At 38.6% G+C, this 17,514-nt stretch overlaps 1 protein-coding gene across 2 annotated transcripts in view; it reads right to left on the bottom strand.

The window, feature by feature from the left end:
- Positions 1 to 9,798: 9,798 nt before the first annotated feature.
- The window catches only part of LOC129243714 (extracellular superoxide dismutase [Cu-Zn]), a 40,912-nt gene continuing 33,196 nt past the window's right edge, over positions 9,799 to 17,514 (bottom strand). For both annotated transcript variants that reach the window (XM_054880951.1, XM_054880952.1), the window contains exon 5: positions 9,799 to 10,120. In XM_054880951.1, coding sequence (XP_054736926.1) covers positions 10,012 to 10,120 — 109 coding nt within the window. In that variant the 3' untranslated portion in view covers positions 9,799 to 10,011. The remainder of the gene's footprint in view (positions 10,121 to 17,514) is intronic.

Raw genomic sequence — 17,514 nt, 5'->3', positions numbered from 1 at the left:
GCTTTTTCATGGCAGAAATACACTTGGAGGTTTGCCATTGCCTGCTAAGGGGCGACCGCTATTAGAAAAACAACTTTTTCTCAATTTTGTCTTTCACCAAGTTACGAACTTACGTTCCCTCTGAATTTCGAATGGTAGTAACGCACCAACCCATTTGGCTACGGCGGCCGCCTAATACTGCTAGTGTTTTTCGGGCAGAAGTCTTTGCGACCCTACAGGCATGTAAAATGCTTGGGGAACGCGGGAGCGAGGGAGGTATTAACATTCTTTTCGATAGTCAAGCTGTGATCAAGGCACTGACGACGCTATGGAGTAGATCTAAAGTAGTCAACTCCTGTTAGGAAGAGATCGGATATTTTGCATGTATAGGTAACATCTCCTTGATCTGGGCTCCCAGATATAGGAACCTAGAGGGAAATGAAATTGCTGATGACCTTGCCATGAAGAGGACTGAATTTGTCTCAGAGCCCTACCTGGCCATCGGCATCTTCTTGACTGTTGTTAAAGGGTAAATTCTGTTTTTTTTTGGTGGGTGAGGTAGGGTTCAAAATGCCTTCGCACTTACAGCGACCGTCGTCTACTGCATCGTGTGGTGTGGCCACTAAAACGATCCCTCCTCTCCTTCTGGGGAGTCACCATTTTCGAAACTGCTTTCTATACTTCGGGAGGACCCAGAACAGCATCCATAGAGGACCAATTCTATTCACCCACGTCTGGGTTCATAATATTTGTAGCCATCTTTCATGCTATAGGCTCGTCTTCTTGTGTCTCTATCTGTGCGGCTTCACTTTGTTGCCCTGTGTCCAGGTCAATCTTTTTTTTCCGCCGTACGTTCCCGATATATTTCTTCACTGCGTTCCAGCTGCACTCGCGTTCGAGCATTTTGCTGATTATGTTGCTCGGTGCGATGTCGCCAATCTGCTCTCTCAGAGCAGTTCTTTCCATGAGTCATCTGTTACAACTAAAAAAGTGTGTTCAGCGTCATCGCTCAGCGCTACGTAGTATATGCACTTGAAATCGGTTACCTTGCCGATGCGGCATAGGTATCTACGGAAGTATCCGTGGCCCGAGAGGAACTGAATTAAGAAGTAGTACACTTCCCCGAAGTTCATTTCGACCCATTAGTCAATTAATGGAATAAGTTTCGCCGTCCATCTGCCACTCGGTTCAGTATCCCATCGGCTTTGCCACCGCATCATGGTTTGGCATCTCCGTTCTGAGAAGCTAGTGATGACGTGTTTCTTCTCTGAGTCCCACGCATCCATCCGTTCCCGGACCATGAGGTCGACGGGTATCTGCCCGTTGATCACGAAAATTGCTGCGACTGAGGCAGTGTTCGTTGCACAGCCTCCAGTGCTTTGCGCTTGGCTCTGCAGTTTAGCACAATTCCCCATACTTCGCTGCCGTACAGGAGAATTGAGCTTGTAACCGCCATAATTAGCATTATTTTGCTCTGTGTTGGCCCACCGATATTTGCCATTAATCTACTTAGCATACTCGTGACCTTTGCTGCTTTGGTAGCCGCATACCGTATCTGGGCGCAGAAAGTTAGCCTGCTGTCAAGTTGAATACCTAAGTATTTCATTACTTCTTGGGTCACTAAGGACGTGTCGTTTATTTGCATGCTGACCTCGAGTGGCATGTGACCTCGTGTTATAAGAATGACTTCGGTTTTATGTTTGGCGAGTTCCAGGCCGAGTGGTCCTCAAGCCATATTTGCGTCCTTATCATGACATGGTTCAGCTTCCTTCTAGCGTTCTCAGTGTCCCGAGCTGGTGTGACCGCCGCTATTTCGTTCGCGTATTCCACTAGATATGTATCTTCTGGAATTTCTATACTCAATATCTCTTCGTAGCTCAGATTCCAGAGATCGGGGCCGAGAATAGATCTTTGAGCTGCGCCAGACGTTATCGCTTTTGTTTTCTGATAATCTGGTGTGTCGTACAGCAGTTCACGCTCACTCAGGTAGCCCTTATCAGGTATGCAGGTATTCGAAACCTTTCTCGTAGTGCCTTTATAATGTCTATCCATTATCAGATGTTAAAGGCGTTTCGTACATCAAGCGTTGCCAGGACGGGGATGCGGTGCGGGTAATGGCGGTTGAGCCCTCTAAAAAAGGGGAATTGCACAACTTATGGTATTTCTCAGGAAAGCGCATAAAAGATGGAGCTTCATTTCTTCGTGTGCTATTTCAAAAACCCTTTACTCCCAGTACAATATACGGAGGGCTCAGAAAGTCCTGAGGACTCCACACCGGTTTACCATTTAATCCCCATTACAGAAACTGTAGGGACCTTTCAGGGAAGGAGCCTGTTGACCACTTTCTCTGTAAATGTCCAACTTTGGCAGTTAGCCGGTGAAGGTCACTGGCTGCTCCTTTCTCCGACAGTCTGCGGCAGTGCGCCAACCTAAATCCCATCCCATTCTTCATTACATCAACAGCTCTGGCTGGCTGTAGATATCTGCCTGTTGGAGGTCTCACAATGGTATCATAACGGCGCTTTTGTGCTATTTGGGGAGAGCCAGGTGGTACTTCAACCTTTTCACCTACCTACCTTATATACACCCACTATCAAAATAACAGATACGCTATATTTTGCATAGTTTTGATACTTTTTTTTTATATTTTAATTTCATAGATTTTTTCATAAATATATAGTTCATTCTGCAACAAATATCAAATAATCAACTTTGTACAAAATTTATAAAAATTCAACAAATGTTTAACAAAGTTTCAAACTTTTTAATCAGATTTTAGATAAAAACTTGGTACCCAGTTTTAAAGACCCTTAAATTTAAGTGAAACTTCTAAGTTCCCCATTTTTTGATAATATGTGTTTTTTGATCATTTGTTCCGCTGAGATGTTGCGCATTTTCTTGAATATACAAGGTCATGTATTTGTTATATGGAGAAAATAGGCATTACCGTCAGGGGAAAAAATAAAAAATCATCAAGATTTTCGAGCAACTTTAAACCTGCACTTATACTAAAATTCTATACAAATTTTCTTCTAGAAATTCTAACTAAAATAGTTGAGCTTTCACACAGCGGAATTTTTCGAATTTTTGTGTAATTGAATGAATTTTATTTTGGATGGATTTTGTTAGTCAATGAGCTGTACATTTATTAAAAATAATGAAAATTTAAAAAAAAGTATAGAAAAGTAGTCTGAAGGGGTCAAAATATCATGAGTGTATGTATTGTTTGAGTGCGAATAACTGTAACTTTGTAACTAAAATAAAAATATATATACAACTTTTTTTATATAAAATTGAAAGCATATTTCTGACTTGGGAACGCGACTGAAAAGTTTATTAAGTTTTAGTAAAAAAAGGGACTTTCCAAAGACGCGCCTAGATGTTGTTTTAAAATAAAACATGTAAGCATTTGCAGCACATAGAAGGCGGCCGATGATTCTATACTAAAGGCCATATTCATCTCAGCTTCAGAGTTTATACAAGAGTTATAAAAAATTGGCACATTCTCATCATCAACTGCATACCCAATCTTTGAGTTCTGATTAAAAGATTTAAATTTTGGTGAATAACTTTCACCACTTTCATAACAACCCATGTCCCAAATTGCAAAAAACTGACACAGTCGATTGTCAATCGCTATAGACAGGAATGTAGCCACTTTATGTCAGGGGTGGACTATAAGCTGAATGCTAAAGCATCTGCTGGAGTTACTATGGATGTGTGTGACTTGGCGTTAACCTGATGAATCACTGGGCGATTGCTTACTTCAAACGCTTTAACTATTGTACACGTCCTTAGTTCGGTTCAGGTTAGAATACGCGGTATTCGATTGGAGACCGTTTCATGTAGTCTACTTATACTCGTATATTAATGCATTAGAGTCTGTTTAGAGAGCTTTAGTGCGCTTTGCTTTGCGCTCGATGAAATCCGCTGATCCTATTCCGTCCTATTGCGCTCGTTGCTTACTTATAAATCTCTTGTCCTTAGAGTTTAGCTGTGTTCATTTGTCGATGTGTTTTGTCTTTGATATTATTGTGGGCTCCATTGATTACCCATATCTGCTCAATAAAAGTCTTTTTAATGCTCTCTCTGTCATTTTCCGTTGTGGTTAATTGTTTTTGTGGGTGCTCAATTTAATTCTGACTCTTCTTCCTTAGACTTTAATTTTTCTTACTCTTAGTCTACTTTTAAGAAGTTACTTATAAGACTCTTTTCATAAGGTTTTTGTTTGTATCTACATATAGTCAGTATCTTGCAGTCAGTAAGCATCCTACGTGCTTGTTAACAAATAAATAAAGAAATCGCTGATATTGTGATAGTTGTGATAGTGAAGTGAGAGTTTGAGCTTTGGAAGTAGCAAAAAACCTACAGAACCATACGATCAGGCTCTATCAGGTGCGTTTGTTGATTCCTCCCTAATTTTTGTTAAGTTCTTGCACAGAAATTCATTCACAATGATAGCCTTTTCAGATCGGGTTTTATTCTGGTGCAATATACAAGGAGGCGCAAAATTAATCACCCGACCATAAGATATATATAATTTCCTTTAATGGCGACGTATGTCTGTCAGACAAGCACTCAAAATCAAGTTTTTATTTAGAGAAATAACTATCCAAAAACAAAACTGGAAGATTAATTTTGCGTCACCCTGTACACATGTTTTTTCTCACAAACCTGACTTTTTGTCGTAACGCCTAAATAATAATCTTTAGTTATCGCCTAGCCCGGTTTTTTAAATTTTCACAATCCCTTCAAACAGCCGTTTTAAGCGATCAATGCCCAGTACTTTTTTGACGGAATTTACTATGGTAGGCAAAAGAGGCTAAACAATAATACAGTTAATTTTTTCTCTACTTTGCTTTATGAGCCATCAATCAATTTGTCGATGAATCGATTGATAAGCCCTCCAGTTACTTTTGTTCTTTAAACGAAAACTATTTTCTAATACTATTTTATACTTTCTTTCAAGAAACCTTACAAATGCGCTCAATATTCCAAATCCTGTAGCAAACTTCAATTCAAACAAAGCGCATGAACGGTTTCCGGACATTTTGGCAATAAGCTAAGTTTTCTATCATAAATACCTATGTCAGAGCTCGACATCAGCCCCTTTCCACTCCTTTATTTGTTTGGTCACTATAATCGTAAAAGTATTGCGGGACTGTTGTTTGTGTATTGACTTCGTTTTTATTTTCTTTGTTTTTTTGACACATTTTGAGCGCAAGTAAAATCACACAATTAATCTTGCATGCATTAGCGCACATCGGGAGATGGCCAATTAGAGTACACTTGCCGGCCTGTATATGTATGTATGAGTGCATATGCATATGTAATTTGGGCATTGCATATATGCATTTGCGTATTCTATCAACCACTAAAACTTGGTTAACAGCCCTTAATGGTGGCATAGGAGAACAAGGAAGAAAAGGATACTAAATCTAAAAAGGCCAAACATACGAAATTATTTACTTTGGGCTGACATAGGTGACAATCGTCTTGAATGGAAGAGTGCTTTTACAATATAATTACTATAAGAGATATGCATCGGAGTTTATGCACCCTGCAGGAAAATTCATTTCTTACTGTCTGTAACTGCCTGTAGAAAATATATTTTCGAACCTATCTACAAGAAGTGGATGATAATCTAGGGCAAAATAAACTATATGGCTTTTTTTACATTTAAAAAATGTATACCCCATGATCAGAAAGTATCGAGAATGTTTAATTTAAACGAACCGAGCACGTAAGAACCCGCCCATATTTTTTTCTTAAGTTGGTAGGACTGTAAAACACACATCTGCCACTTTTTAGCGCCATCGGATCTTTAGTGTCTGCTTGGCCGGCCGTAAATGTGGGCAAACAATTCTTGGATTTTGCATGATGATAACGCGTCATCGCACCGAGCCCAAATTGTGCTGGATTATTTGACCAAACATCAAGTAAATACCTTCGTGCAAGGACCGTTTTCACCTGATATGGCCCCGTGCGACTTCCTTTTGTGTCCCAAGTTGAAGTTACCATTTAGTCGAAAGAGATTTCAGTCGATAGAGGAGATCAAAGAGAATGCGACGAAGGAGCTGAAGGCCATACCTTCGTTGGCCTGCCAGAGGTGCATGGAGGACTGGGTTTAACGTTGTGTGCTGTTTCAGACGGATCATATTTGAAGGAGATAAAATAAATTTGCCTGAAATTTTACTCCGTTTTGTTTTATTCAAACATTCCCGGTACTTTCAGATCATAGGTATGACGCATCACATATGCCAATATGACAAATTTTAGTCTCGGTTGATTTATCAAACTGGATGTAGTTACCCATCAGAAATAAATGGAAATCGATCACTTATATATTACAGTTTATTTCCTTAAAATTTCTTAAATTCTTAGTAAATATATAAGTTACTATTATTTGGGCCATTTACGACCCATTTTGTTTCCCCACTTTTACTGCGCGGTATGGGACTGCAAGGAGAACAGTTTGGCTATTTCGCTTACCTTCGCATTAATTTTGATACGAAAACTAAAACAATCAAACGATATTCAATCCCAAAATTCTGTGTGTCGCCTTCTATAGCTTATTCCCCTTCTCAGCACATACAACCGCAATTGCCCCTAAGGTCCAAAACCATAACAAGTGCCTCAAATCTTGAACCGGCAGCACATGGGACAAATACGAAGAAATGTTGCTGGCGACTTTTAAAGCAATTGGCCGGTCGATACTAAATTACGTTGGTCCTAGTGATTTGCCGTGGCCAAAGCTCCAGAACTGTCAAAATACAGCTATCAGGTCGACTACATCGACAAGATCCAGGACCAAACACGAGTGCAACTACTGTATCGGATGATACAAGGTGAAGTCCAAAATAAACAAGACTGGCGTCATAAAAAATTCCTAGCTGATTTTCAGTGAAAGCTTGGTGACATCCCAGTGGAAGCGAAGCTATAGCGTCTAAAGTGTCAGTATTTTTGTGTCATCGGTACAAAAATTAGTTTCGAACGAAGAGCTAATACCCATTTTGTCTTAAAATCGGTAAAACGTTTACCGCAACATTTTAATTGATGAAAAAAGTTTATGGCGATGATTGTCTATCTCGCGGCAGAGTTCATGAGTGGTTTACACGTTTCAGAGATGGTTGTGAGGACATAAATGGCAATGAATATACGGGCCGCCCAAAATCAGTAATCACCGAAAACTCCATAGAAATTTTTCGTAAATTTATCAAAAATGAACCGAAATAATCGTTGAAATTCATGGAATCGAGGTTTGAATATCTCCAAAACATCGATTTATCTCATTTTAACTGATCATTTGGGCTTACAAAAGGTCTGTGCTAGTTTCATTCCGCAAAACTTAACTGAGGACCAAAAATTGCACAGAATGCAACATTAGAAAAACCTCATTGAAGAGGCGAAAAAAGACGAGAACTTCCTTTATAAAATTATAACTGGTGACGAAACGTGGTGTTTCCAACATGAATCCGAAACTAAGCGTCAAAGTGCTGAATCGAAGGCCTCAGACGAGCCACCACCCAAAAAATCGTATTTGAGGAAATCAAAAATCAATTCGATGCTCATTTGTTTTTACGATTCCAAGGGAATTGTCCACAAGGAGTTCGTGCCAATGGGCCAAACCGTCGATGCAGTTTTCTATCTTCGGTTTTGAAGTGTTTGTTGCATCGCATTCGTCGAATTCGCCCTTAATACCACGAAGGAAGAAGCTGGCGCTTATTGCATGATAATGCACCCTCTCATCAATCCACTCTTATGACTGATTTTTTAACTAGAAATCGCATTTTAACCATTCATCACTCAGCGTATTTGCCTGATATGGCTCCCTGTGACTTCTACCTATTCGGAAAATTGCATTTGTCCATGAAAGGAACACGTTTAGCGTCCGTAGAGGCCATCCAAAAGGCTTGTGCCGACATCCTGAAGGACATTCCAGTCAATGACCTGAAACACTCTTTCGAAACCTTTTCGATCACGCAAAACAGTGTATCGAGACCAGAGGGGACTATACTGAATCAATAAACTCGAAGTTATCAGAACAAAGCTCCTGTCATTTCTAATTTAGCTCAGTCTTGCTTATTTTGGACTTCACCTTGTATATAGACAGACATTAAACGATATTCATCGAGAGTATCTTAAGACCTTCCTAAACTCCCCGAATTGAAATCCAACCACCGCACTATAGTCACTACTTATTTACATGACCTCTTAAACGCATTCACCTAACACCCCCATTTTTTTAGTCGGAGAGGACTCAAAGAATTCAATTTTAAGAAAAATGGGAACGTGGTGATAGCTCATAAGACATTCAGTGGGTCAATAGTTTATTTTACCGTTCTTATTCATATACATAAATATAAGACCTAAGATTATATTAAATTTATTTAAAATATTATTAAGGGGGAGCCTGCTTTAGAGGCTCGAAAAATCGATTTTTTTGTGGATTTTTTTGGGAAGGACAGAAATATTTGATTGTAACGAAGCTTTCAGGTTTTATTGTTATATATTTTAACAGTCTTCTGAAATTTTTTCATTAAAATATATGTCATATTATGCCTGGTACAAGCATTTTGCCGTGGTGCCTCGGGAAAGATGCAGGTCGCAATTTTCATCTGAAACCAAAAAGCCAACAAAATTTTTATTTTAGTATAGTACAGCTTCTAGCTAAACCAAGAAAATTAAACAAAAAGTGAGAAATTCAACAATTTTTCGCTAATTAAAAAAAAGAATCATTTTTTTGGAAAAACAAATTCACTTTAGATTGTTTAAAAAGTGGGTTAATCAAAACTTTCTTAAGGTTATTTAGGTTCAACTAGAAGATAATTTTTTTCCGAATACAATCAATGTTATCTCGTTTCGATAGCACGTTTAACTTTTCCCCCTATCTTTCCCGCCAATTAGGAAAAATCGTAAAAAAAAAAATACCGAGAAATCGCACTTCGAGCGATCCGGCCGTTCGTATACCTGCTCGACGATTGCTCACAATTTTTTCTGTAACTCCGAAAATATTTTGAATTTGCTTCTGAAATTTTGAGGACACATTCTTGGATAGTTTGGGAAGACATTTATGCAAAAAACAAAAAATTGAGCTGGGGGGACCAGGCCCCGCCCCCCTTAAGACAGATTCAAAAGCAAGAAACTATCAAAAAATCAAATTCATTACTACATTTTAAATTATTGGAAATGAGATAAAAAAGCATAGTTTACTTTTCAACTGTTTCACAAAAAGGTAAAATAAATAGTTTAAATTTCTTCCTATAAAAAATAGTTCCACATACATATAAAAACGTTTATAAAAGATAAAAAAACGTTTCTTTTAGTCTCATGGGGGAAACTGGTATTTCACTTGTTGAAGTGTTTCCTGCAGGGAAGCTAAAAGCAAACTTAGAGCGAAAGGCTAATGGCTTTTGAACAAGAGTATTTATTTTAAGAATGTGACGTTTGCTGGGCATTATGTACCTATTCATATGAATTTTTTCCAGCCTACTAATCGATTGCTTGCTAATAATAAAATACCCAAATTGCTTTCGAAGGGTTGATTTTTTATGCTGTTATTTTAATTTTTTTAAGGGGTTTCAGGAAGGACATACGTACCCTTTGGACATACGTTATCGCATACGTACACATACTTACCCTAATAAATTGTTTTAGAAAAAGTTTAGTGGTCTTATTAATTGAATATGTGGATACGCACAGGTAAAGGTCTAATTTGCCTTTAATCAAATACAAATTATCTGGATATTGATTTACTAGAAGTTGCATTTTCTTCATACATATCCTCAATTTTTTAGCTGTAATGCAGTAAAACGCATATTATTTATGCCAGTTGGCTTTATTTATTTTTCTATGCAACTGGTTAGTAAACTAATGCATACTTGACTTAAAATAAATTTTCGAAAAACTTTAAATACATTTGGTAAGAAAAGTTAATACTTAAATAATAGCACAATTCAGCTGGAAAAACGTTCAACCATTCTGCCGCTGATTTTTCCACTTTGTAACCCCTTGTCTTCCATTTTGGGGCTTCTAAGAGACAATGCGACTGGCCAATATTGTCAGGACCATGGCCGAAATGGAAGCTACTGATATTGTAGGGCTCGAATTGCCGGTACAGGGCAATTCATCAACATCCATGCTAAAAATGTGTATGGTTAGAATTGTGTAAGGCGATATGTTTTGAAAATAATTATAAATTTAAAATATATAGTAGGTATGAAAAATACATAGATACACTTATGAAAACTTAAGCAAAACATTGAGACACAGGTTACGTAACTACATAACTAAATATAGTAACTACATTAAAGAGACAATTTGAAATGAAATACATTTTTGCTATAGATTTTATTTTGTGGAAAAAGAAATCCATTATTTTCTCGGTAGGTGACTGCAGTGATCCTTAACTTCTAAATTCGTAAAGTATCGGTCAAACAATGGGCCTCTTCTTTTCGTCAAGATTTAGCAAGTGGCGAATAGATGAAGCAACTGGTATAAATGAACAAATGTCGGTAAAGCGAGAAGAGAGCTGCCTTAAATTACATGTGCTGGTAAAGGCAGGGCGTCTAATGAGCTATAGCAATACTCGCTAGTGCCGAATCCTACTCGATAACTTTTTTGTTGCTTTAGCATGCAAATTTTTTGACAAGTTAATCGAGCATAGATAAAGCGAGCGGGGAAATGACGAATAGAAGAGTCCTAATATGAAATTTATGCTTGTTGTCAAGTGGACATTTCACACTTAAAAAATCTCTTGCTGCTTTTGGTTTCTTCTATTCAGTTGTCAGTTACAGGGTGTTAACAATGGAAGTTGACATAGAGAAAATTCGGCACATTTTACAGTTTTTCTTTGATAATGCGAACCAAGCCGCTGAAATTGTGAATGGTGTTTAGGGTGCCGAGACTTTGACAGCTAATTGCGTGCAATTTTGGTATCGTCGACTCCGTTGAGGCATTTTTGATGTTAAAGAAAATATAGAAAATGTCGAGCACAAAATAAACGAAGTTGACGCAAGAGCGAAAGATCGACCATGAAACAGTTTTAAATCATTTGTGCAAAGCTGAATTCAAAAATAAGCTGAATGTTTGGGTACCACACCAATTAATACCAAAAAAACTGATGTGTCGAATTTCCATCTGCGAAGCCTTGGCCAAACGGAATGAAATCGATCTATTTCTTAAACGGATGGTGACTGGTGAGAAGAAATGGACTACACACGACAATATTGTGGGAAAACGATCGTGGTAAAAGCGTGATAGCTCAAACGGTGACCGCACCAGGACTAACGGCCAGGCAGATTGATGGTTTGTGCGCCAAGGCAAACGATTACTACGCCTGCTTTTCACGCTTCTTCACTGCGAGGAACCTACAACTTTCCCCCACGAAGTCTACGGCGACTCTCTTTCACCACCTGGACAAAGGAGGTCAAATTGCAACTCAAGGTAAAAGTCGACGACACACCAATTCCGACTGTTAACAACCCTAAGATCTTGGGAGTTACCTTCGACAGTTTACTCTCTTTCTCAGCGCATACAAGCGCTATTGCCACTAAAGTCCAAAACCGCAACAAGGTCCTCAAATCGCTTGCCGGCAGCACTTGGAGCAAAAACAAGGAAATGTTGCTATCGACATTTAAGGCAATAGGCCGGTCGGTTTTAAACTATGATGCGCCTAGCTCGTCGCTTGGAACGAGTGATTCGCAGTGGACGAAGCTACAGACTTGTCAAAGCACTGCGACTAAGACTGCGACAGGATGTCTCTTGATGTCCCCACTTCAACACCTTCCCAATGAGGCACAGACGCTCCCTGTAAACGAGCATGATAAACTGCTCAGAAAGCAGTTCCTGTTAGGGTGTTACCGATAATATTTATTACAGACACCTGCTTGAGCCTTAGCCGCCTCCCAGGTACGTCAGGAGGCAGCTCCTGAATTACGCGGACGAGATCCAGGATAAAACAGACCGACAATTACTGGATCGGACAGTGTGCAGGCAGACAATTAACGACATTCATCAGGAGACTCTTACCACCTTCTTAAGCTCCCGACCCACGAATGCCGTCATCGGAGTCCACCCATTGCAGATGAGAGCTCCAACTTCCCCGAGAGTCCTGCGTAACCTTGGCCCAATTACGTTCTGTATATTGTAGCTTAAACTCTTACCTATCCACAATTGACCTCGACATACTTAATAAATGTCCGGGATGTGAAGGCACCCCGGCATGTGACACTAACCACCTTTTCACACGCCTCATCAAAACCGCTCATCTAACACCTCTCTCCCTCTGGACCCAACTTGTCGAAACAGCAAGTTTCCTGGGCCTACCATTAGATGAGCTAGACGAAGACGGCCGGTGATTTACACTGCACTGACAGGGCAAAGTAACTGGTACAACAACAACAACAACTGCCAGGACGATTCTACTGGGTATTTGGTGGCACTTGAAAGGAATAATTTTTTATATGAGTTACTTCTGTATGGTCAAACACTAAATTCAGATCTCTACTGTCCACTAGAGGACCGTTCGAAGCTAGCGATTGACAAGAAACGGACAGAAGTGGCCAACAGAAGAGGTGTTGCGTCTGTAGTGGCCCACCAAAACTCCGTTTGGAAATTTTAATGTATCCACTATACAGTCCGGTACTGGCACCAAGCGATTACTAGCATTTTCTCTAATTGCAAAACTTCCTAAGTGATAAGAAATTGGTATCAAGATAAGAAAATCTATTACTAGAGTTTTACACCAAAAACGACCAAGTCTTCTATGAGAGAGGCATTATGAAGCTACCTTTAAAATGGCGGGAAATTATATAACAAAACGATGCATATTTGATCCAAATCGGACAATCCGAAACATCTTAAATAAAGTTAAAGGGAATTTTACGCAAAAATAAAGGATTTATTTTTCTTCAAACTAATATTTGTATAAAAAAATATATTATATGCGTGTATGTATGTAATAAGATGTTAGTTATGACTCCTCTAAACGATGCTCTGCATTTGCAAATGCTCGATTTCTAATAAAAATATGGTGAAGCATATGGATATGGTAGGCTCGAAGATAGAATAGGATAGACAACATGATCTTGCGGCTGTTGATGTGGCACATAAAATGTTGGTTCACAAGCTATGTCAGGTGCTTGATGAGATGTGTAAGCGCTGAAAAATACATACATATGTTTTCAAAACTTTTCAATGACACACTGATATCTGCTGCTTCCTCTTCTTTTTTTGTAATGTATGCTCATATTTTTGTATAATTATTTGATATTATTTTTTATTATTTTTGCATTTCTACTCTCAGTTCCAGGTGCATTTATATTAAAACTGTTTTTTAGTGGGCGTAACGGTATATAGTATAAATAAATAAGAATCTACTTTAAGCAAAGTTTAGTGCTTTAATTATTTTATTATAAGTACATGTGAATAAATATTATCGGTCTCGGATGGAAAAAGATTTGTTTTTTTGCAATTTTATAAGAGAAAAAACTATGCTAGTACCTAAAATTATGCTGATAAAGGGTTTTGTTTTAGAGTTAGGTTAGATATAACTTCCTTTTGTCAAAGCAGTTGTTAGTTGTCGGTAGAGATGGCAACGTTTAATCATTTGATTTAATTAATCAATTACTTTCATCCATTTGACGATTTAATTGTATCCTTATCCTTATATCCATGGGTCTGTGCAGACCCATATAAGCTTCTCATGTAAATTGGTTAACCGTTAGGTGTAAACAACTAAACTGTTAGCGGAGGCAGCGGCAGAGATAATTTTTTAGTTGACATTTGAAAATTAAAGTGAACACGTGTTTTTTAATTAGTGGGAAGTATTTTTTTTTAAATAAAATGGAACAAGTAAATATGGGTGAAGTTGATGTGATGACGTGTTTGCTTCGTAAGCTAAGTGCAGAAAATGTGAGTCCGGAAGAACTTCAGGCACATATTGAAGAAATTATGGGACAGGAGTCCGATCCATTTGAAACAAGTGGCGACGTAGAAGATGATGAGTATTTTCCAGATGAAGATGACTTCGGTGAAGCATCAGATATAGAACAGGAAATCGAGTTAGAGGCTGTTCTGGATGAAAACCATGATGATATTGAGGATTTGTATAGAGAAGCTATCACCCTTCAGGCTTCAACCACAATGGAATCATGCAGCACATCTATTACCCAGGGCCTTATATACAAGTCGAAAGATGGTAAGATGTGGAATTCAAATCCTCCACCACCTGGAAGGCCTCGTTGTCACAATGTTACAACTTTTACTCGTAAAGGGCCACTACGAGGAGCGTCACCGAGTCATAAAACTCTTTTCAAGCTATTGCTGTCTCCTGAAATCGTAAGTATCATTTTGCGGGAAACCAACCAGCCGTTGAAGCGTTTCGTCTATGGAATGAAAAGCATCCCAGTAATAAACAGCGTTCTTGGGTAGTGACTAGAAGACGAAATGTATGCTTTTTTTGGGATGCTACTTATTGCTGGTGTATTCCACTCGAATTCTCAGCCAGCGAAAGAATTGTGGGCCAGTTACAATATGCCAATTTATAAGGCCACTATGTCATTGAATCGGTTCAAGAGCTTAACTACTTTAATCCGTTTCGATAACAGTGGTACTCGTGCTGAGAGGTTGAAGCAAAGAAAATCTGCTGCCCTGGACGATGTATGGCTCATGCTGATGGCCAATTTAGAGAAAGCATACACTCCGGATTGTCATGTAACCGTCGATGAACAGTTATTTCCATATCGTGGGCGCACTCGATTCACCCAATATATTCCGAGTAAGCCGGCAAAATATGGCATGAAAGTGTGGTGGATTTGTGACTCTGTTTCAAACTACCCTTTGAAAGGTATAATTTATACCGGAAAACCACCAGGTGGCCAGCGAGAAACGAATCAAGGTGAATGGGTCGTAATGAAATTGATGGAAAATTATATGGACAGCGGTAGGACTGTTTATACTGACAATTTTTTTTCAACATACAACTTGGCAGAAAATTGATGGATCGTAGATTGGCTTTCGTCGGTACCGTAAGAAAAAATAAGACCTTTATTCCGCATGAGTTGCTTAACCCGAAGCGCGATGTTAAAAGCAATTTATTTTGCTATCACAATAATAATATCGCTCTTTGCTCGTATATGGCAAAGCCGAAAAAGCTAATAATTATGTTATCCACTGCCCATTATCGTCAAAGCACCGATCCATTGAAAGGATTCAAGCCAGATCAAATTTTGGACTACAATAAATTTAAAGCGGGGGTAGATACAATGTATCAAATGTTAACGGGCTATTCGTGTACACGCTCGACAAACCGTTGGCCACTGGCAATGTTTTATAATATGCTTGATATTGCCGGTTTGACCTCATTCATCATCTATGACGAGCTGAATCCGGCAAAGCAGAGTGATAAGAGGCGTTCATTTATCATTGAATTGGCACGGCAGCTAATTATCCCACATATGACGAAACAGGCGACTAACCCATTAGTATGGAGGTTTGCTCATATAAGACAAGCAATGAATCTTTTCAATATCAAGGTGAGTATGAATTACATACACACCTACATATATCTCCGCGTAGAAAGATATGTTTATGCATGTATTCATATTTACTAATTTAAAATAAATTATTTCGCTACTTTTAGGTACCGGAATCTTGTCCATCGACATCAGATGCAGCACAGCAACAATCATATGCACAAGTTGCTTCAACACGGTCATTGCGCTACCATTGTGCTGCTTCTTCTTCGAAAAAGCGACGTAAAACTCGTTATAACTGCAGCAAATGTCGTCCCATATGTCTTAATGAACATTCCATGCAACTATATAGTTGTAAACCCAATTGCTCTTCGTAATTAATACTAATCCGTTCAAATATAATAAATAAATAAAATTATTTTTAAAACCGTATTTCTCACATTATTTTTATGGGTCTGGGCAGACCCTTATGATGCACTTACCGCATCATAAGGCACCGAACATCGGAGGGTTAAAGAGTAATAGTTACTGAGTGCTTGGCAAGAGGAGTGTTGATGAAGCTATGGTCCACCACAGACCGTGAAGCTAAGAGAGAGAGAGAGAGAGAGAGAGTGCTTAGCAGCATTGCATACACACTTAGGTGAAACAGCGGTTTATTTTGAATTCTTCGAACAGAAACGGTGCCGATATTTTTCTACGAACTAACACATAGGCTGAAAAGTCCCAGGTCTAACATATGGATGGTACTAGTTTTATTGCATCACCCCTTTTTCAGTTAGTGCTAACCTTAAAGAGACAGCTGCTAAAATTTCGTGATATTCTATTCATTAGTTCGTGAGTTATCGTGAGTGACGCTAATTTTGGTATTTTCAAAACAAAGATCAAAAAGAATTTCGTGTTTTGATTCTACTCTGCTTCTTGATGGGGAAAAATATCGTTCAAGCAAAGCAAGAGCTTAGAAAGTGTTCCATCAGAAGCAACAATAAAACACTGGTTTGCTGACTTCAATTGTGGTCCTCGAGACATCGATAAATCACAACGCAGTGGACGTTCAAATGAGGCGGTAAAACCATAAAATATAAAAAAAAATCTTCAAAACCGTTTTGAATGATCGAAAAGTGAAGTTGCGTGAGTTAGCTGACATCGTAAAGATATCGAAAGAAGTATTGGATTTATATAGCAAGAGTATTTGACTATGAGAAAGCTCTGCTCAAAATGGGTGCCGCGTTTGCTCACTGTTCACCAAAATTAAGAAACTTGTTGATGATTCTGAGCCATGGCAAAACTACATGAATTAAACTTCGAATTGCTGCCATATCCACCGTATTCGCCATATTTGGCTGCCAGCGACTACTGGCTGTTCACAAACCTAAAAAAAATGCTCGCCGGTAAGAAATTTCGCTCAAATGATGAAATGATGATGAAATTTATCGCTGAAATTGAGGTCTAACATATTTTATTTTCGTTATCCAAAAGTGGTATTGTAATGCTAGAGCGGCGCTGGCATGTTGGGCGTAGTTCGTGATGGAATTACGTTGGGGATAACGCTAATTTTGAACAAAAAAAGACGTGTTTTCTTTGTAAGGTCCGGCACTTTTTTGCCAAACTATGTTCATATAAGCCAAATATTGCTTAACTATTCTGACGCTCCGTTAATGATAACATCAAAGGAGAAAGATGACAATGGACATAATGAATGTATTAATGCCTTGAGAGGCAATTAATAAACCCGTAACGTTAAGTCAGCTAATTCCACCAGTGCACTGTGGTCGCCCACAAATATTACATTTAGAATAACAGCTAAACCGTCAACCGCTCAAAAGTTTGAAAAGAGAGTGAAGATAGATTTGGGTTTGACGAGCAATTATTTTTGTAGCTGCAACAACAAACAAGATTCATTGCAAAGATCCATTATCGTTGACCTCGGTTATGAAGTTACTGCGTACCGAAATAACAGTTGCAGATGATATGAAAATTGGAATCGGATTAGTCAGTGGAATCTTTGGAGAATCAGTTTAACCTTAGGGCTTCACACACAATGTTAGTGCACAAAGGAAGA

Source organism: Anastrepha obliqua, chromosome 4 (genome assembly GCF_027943255.1).
Source record: "Anastrepha obliqua isolate idAnaObli1 chromosome 4, idAnaObli1_1.0, whole genome shotgun sequence".
Classification (NCBI taxonomy): domain Eukaryota; kingdom Metazoa; phylum Arthropoda; class Insecta; order Diptera; family Tephritidae; genus Anastrepha; species Anastrepha obliqua.
The sequence above is the reverse complement of the archived record's forward strand: the minus strand, read 5'-3'. Positions and strand labels throughout refer to the sequence as shown.